Raw genomic sequence first — 4,206 nt, forward strand, 5'->3', positions numbered from 1 at the left:
CAAGCAGCCACAGCCTCAACAAATTCAGCCTGGTCTCTGCAAGCAGCCCCCCCAGCCCCTCTAGTGCCTGGGGCTGGCACCCACAGGGCCAGGCAGGAGCCCATCTCCTATGGGCAGGGCCCAGGGAGGGGACACATGGCCAAGCAAGGCACTGCTGGCAGTAGGAAGGTGCATGTAGGTTGTCCACAGCTGCAGTGACAGAGAACTGTGGTGGGATGCAGGTGGCCCTCAGCCATTTGTGTCAACCTCAAGGGTCCCTACCCTGTGTGGCAGAAGACTCCGGAGAGGAGCAAAGCTTCTCCATCTTGCTTACCCCAGTGTTCCTTCCCTATCAGGGACCTGTCCTCAACGCAGAGGGATCCTGCCCCAGCAGCATCCATCCCTCCACCCTGCCCAGGGGTCTCTGTTGGGAGCATCCCTGTGGACAGTCCTGACAAAACCCACAGCTCCCTCAGGCTCTGGGAGTGCACTAGGGTGTAAGAGCCAGTCCTGCTCCAAGCTGGGGAATTTGCTCCAGGATCAAAGCCAAAGCCAAAGGAGGAGATGCAGGGCATGGGGTGTTGATAGCGGCTTTCCCTCCCCCAAGCCCCATCCCCCTGCGCTCAGCCTTCTGTGAGCACAGGCTCCGGCAGCTGTGGCAGGGTGGAGGTGGCGGGGAAGATGCACCAAGCCCTGGTACCCCGTTTTTTGGGCAGCAGGGTCTGTGAAAGCAGGAGAGGTGCAGGGTCAGCAAGCAGCTAGCAGACCCCCGGAATGTAGAAGCTCAGAGGGGACCAGGGGAGTTCACCAGACTCGCCGGGCTTTGGGACACGGCTCTCGGGGAGGTACAAAGCAGCCAAACCAACCGCCCCAAAGTTTCAGCTGGTTTTAATACTGTCAGAGACACCTCAGAACGGGGCCACCACCGCCGTGCCAGCCAGGCTCCATCAGCACTTGCCACGGGCCCGGCGCCGCGGGCGCTCAGCACGGCAGACAGTGGGGGGAGCACCGCTGCCCGGACACCCTGGCTGCACTCCCCTTCTCGGTGCTGGGTCCCACTTGTCTCCTACTGCTAATCCCCAGGGCTCAGGCATTGCGAGGGGCTACCCTCCACCCCATGGAAAGGGAAAAAAAATGGTTACAAAAAGGGTCATGGCACAGCTCTCTGCCTACTGCAGCTGGGTGATTTCACCACCACCCTTCCCGTTTATTCTCTGCACCCCTGTGGCTACAAACCATCTCTCCCTCACGAGTACACGGCCTCCCCTGTGGTTCTGGGGACAGTGGACCTCCTGGCACCACAAACTGCGCTAAGGTGGGGATGGTGGCAATGTTGAGACTTGGAAGATGCTGGAGCCAGCACCCTAGGAAGGCGAATGGGCAGCACCTACCAAAACAGCAGCCATGGTGTCTGCCAGGAGCACCCAGTGGGCAGAGCCACCGGCAGTGGGGACCCGGTGCCTCTTGACAGGAGGCCTCTCATCACTCTCCTCACACTATGCGGTGCAGACACTGCAGGCGAGGAGACCCAAGGCCTGGCAAAATGGGCAGGGGACAACAGCCGAGTAGGCTTTACAGAGCCCCTGCTTACAACTGTGCAGAGAGCAGAGGGACGTGGAGGCTGTGAGCCTGGGGTGCCTGCCCTAGGCCCCCAGAACTGCTGAGCCCCAAGCCCCTGCGCAGTAAGCCCCGTAAAGTGCAGCGCTGCAGCCCCAGCACCAATGCGGGGCAAGGGAGCCCTCCCGGTCACCTCCCGAGTGTGGGGACATGGAGAGGGGGGGCGTGAGGTCAGAGCAGGAGCGGGCAGGGGCAGGCAGGGTGCGGGCTGGGCGGTGGGGAAGAGCAGCCCTGTCCTTCCTCCCCAGGCTCCTACTCGTCGCAGCCCAGCAGCTCCACGCGCAGGGTGATGCGGTTGTGCCAGGCCACGGGCAGGATGCGGACGAAGCGGGCGTAGAAGGGCACGTCAAACACGTTCTTCTTGTGTGAGTAGTTGTCACTGTTACCGTGGAAGATCTAGGGGGGGAAAGGTCAGTGTCAGCACCACCAGGACCTCCCCGACGCCACCCCATCCCTCCCCACAGCGGCATCCCCGGCGCTGGAAGGTCACTGCCCACCTTGCCCTGCCCCACACACCTTGGTGCTGTTCGTCTGGCCATCCCGGTAGAGGGTCCAGGACGTGCCATTGTCACTGTAGGCCACCTTGTAGGCTGCCACATATTGGATGTGCCCAAAGTCACGGGCTCCTTGTGTGATGATGCCCGTCACCTTCTTCTGGTCCCGGAGGTCGATCTGGCATGGAGACAAGGCTTGTCAAGGCTCCTGGCAGAATCGGTGCTTCCACCCCAGAGCATCCTGCATGTCCCAGGGGCAACCAAGACACGCTGGCCCTCAGTACTCAAGACTGGAGAAAACACCACTTGACCCCCCACCCCAAAGCCAAAGCACCAAATAAAACACTACCATGAAATATTCGAACCTTTAACACTGACAGCATCCTTCAGAGCAACCTAAAGCAGGACGCAAACCCCACCAGGACTCAGCTCCCTTCCCCAGCCCTGTCCCTTCGGCGTCTTCTGCTGAAAAGATCAACGTGGGAATGACAGCAAAAAATCTCAATTCAAAAAAAATAAAGGATTCCCAGAGGAAATGCATTCCCACTGGGAAGGGATTCTGGCTGAGAAAATATGCAGTTCAGTGCGGTCTGACATTTGGGTTGTAAGTGAGATGGTTTCTATTCTCTTTACTCTGCCACACTGCACTACTGCTGCTGGCACGCTACAGGGAAACCAGCAAATGGGCTGAAAGTCTCCTTAATTTAGTTCCTATTTTATGCTTGTCAAGGGCAGTACTAGCTGTAGGTATACACATATATGTGTATATGTATAAATCTATATACAAGCAATCTGCGGTGCCACAGCTCAACTCAGCGTGTCACCCCGACCCCATCAGCAGACGTTCTGATAAGCTGGTTTATTTAGGGCTGTGAAGCAGCTGCTTTTAATCATTTCCCAAATAAAAAGCAGGACAAACAGCTAAACTGGTTTGTCCTATTATGTCATGAAATCATGTGAAAAGTATAAAAACAGGGGACGAAAGGAAACTGAGAAGGAAATTTCAAAACTATTTGTTCCCATTCCAGACTGGGAAGAGAAAAGCAAACCTGATTTTTTTCGTGCAAAACAGAAACGCCGTGTTCTGGGCAGCTGGAGGGCCATGGGATGGTCACCCCAGGATGGGATGGCACTTCCCAAAGGCAGAACTGTGGTTCTGCAGGCCTGGTGCACCCCACAAGGTTTGAAGAGATGGCACAGCCCTGTCCCTACAGGCACGGATGTTTCTGACCCAGAGCTCCAGCCTCACTGTCAAAACAGGTGGCTGCAGCCCCATCCTGCATGCCCCTGCGATGCCAGCTTGGGGAGAGCACCCTGGGCTGCGTGCCCCACAGCAAGGCTCTGGCCACACCGAGCTGGCAGCTCTGCCACGCCCGTCCTACTTCCAGCCACCCCAGCATAGGAAGTGGCCCCGGACACAGCCAGAGGAGCTGGGGAGGAGAGAGGAGGTTACAGAGGGAGGGCGGGGAGCCCCACCTGCAGCCACTCGTCCTGGCCGTTGTGGAGTGCCGTCCAGGCGTTGGTTTTGCCCGTCTTGTCCAGCCGAGCATAATGGGGGTGCCAGGTAAAGGCGTCGATGCCCCAGGTCTTGAAGACGCTGGAGGCTGTGATCTGCTGGTCGGAGATCAGGCGGGATTTCATGCCCAGAGGCTCCGAGCAACCTGCCGTGTTGAAATAGACTGTAACACAACAGTTTATACAGGCAGTGAAAAGGAAAGAGTCCGCGGCGCAGCCGCGAGCGAAACCCCATAGCCCAGGCAGGCCCCAGCCCCACGGCCCCACTGCCTGGAGTGGAGACAGGGCCAGGCAGGGAAAGGCTCAGCAGAGGTGTAGGGCTGCAGCCAGCTCGCCTTTCCCCGGGATTTTTAGCTCCCAGCTATTCCCTGGCTCACAGTGCCTCCTGGTGCAAGGACAGACAGACGTCCACAGCACAGTCCAGCACCGCAGTGAGGCAGAGGAGGATGCTTTCACGGGTGAAGAGAGCAAAGCAAAGACACCCCCAGCTATAAGCGTGGCCAGCACTGCACCCATGCAGCAGCAGGACACGGCCCGAGCCCCCATGGCACCCCATTCCCACCCGGCACACAGCTTCCCACTCAGCTACCGGGGATGGGCT

The 4,206-nt window shown here is 58.6% G+C and overlaps 1 protein-coding gene across 1 annotated transcript in view; it reads right to left on the reverse strand.

The window, feature by feature from the left end:
- Positions 1–1,835: 1,835 nt before the first annotated feature.
- LOC103771552 (lactadherin-like) overlaps positions 1,836–4,206 on the reverse strand; it is a gene marked incomplete at its 5' end in the record, with an annotated part of 5,951 nt that continues 3,580 nt past the window's right edge. Inside the window, 3 exons of the mRNA XM_008938853.1 lie at positions 1,836–1,992; positions 2,113–2,268; positions 3,567–3,769. Of these exons, the coding sequence (XP_008937101.1) occupies positions 1,849–1,992; positions 2,113–2,268; positions 3,567–3,769 (503 nt within the window). The remainder of the gene's footprint in view (positions 1,993–2,112; positions 2,269–3,566; positions 3,770–4,206) is intronic.

Source organism: Merops nubicus, unplaced genomic scaffold (genome assembly GCF_000691845.1).
Source record: "Merops nubicus isolate BGI_N331 unplaced genomic scaffold, ASM69184v1 scaffold25894, whole genome shotgun sequence".
NCBI lineage: Eukaryota > Metazoa > Chordata > Aves > Coraciiformes > Meropidae > Merops > Merops nubicus.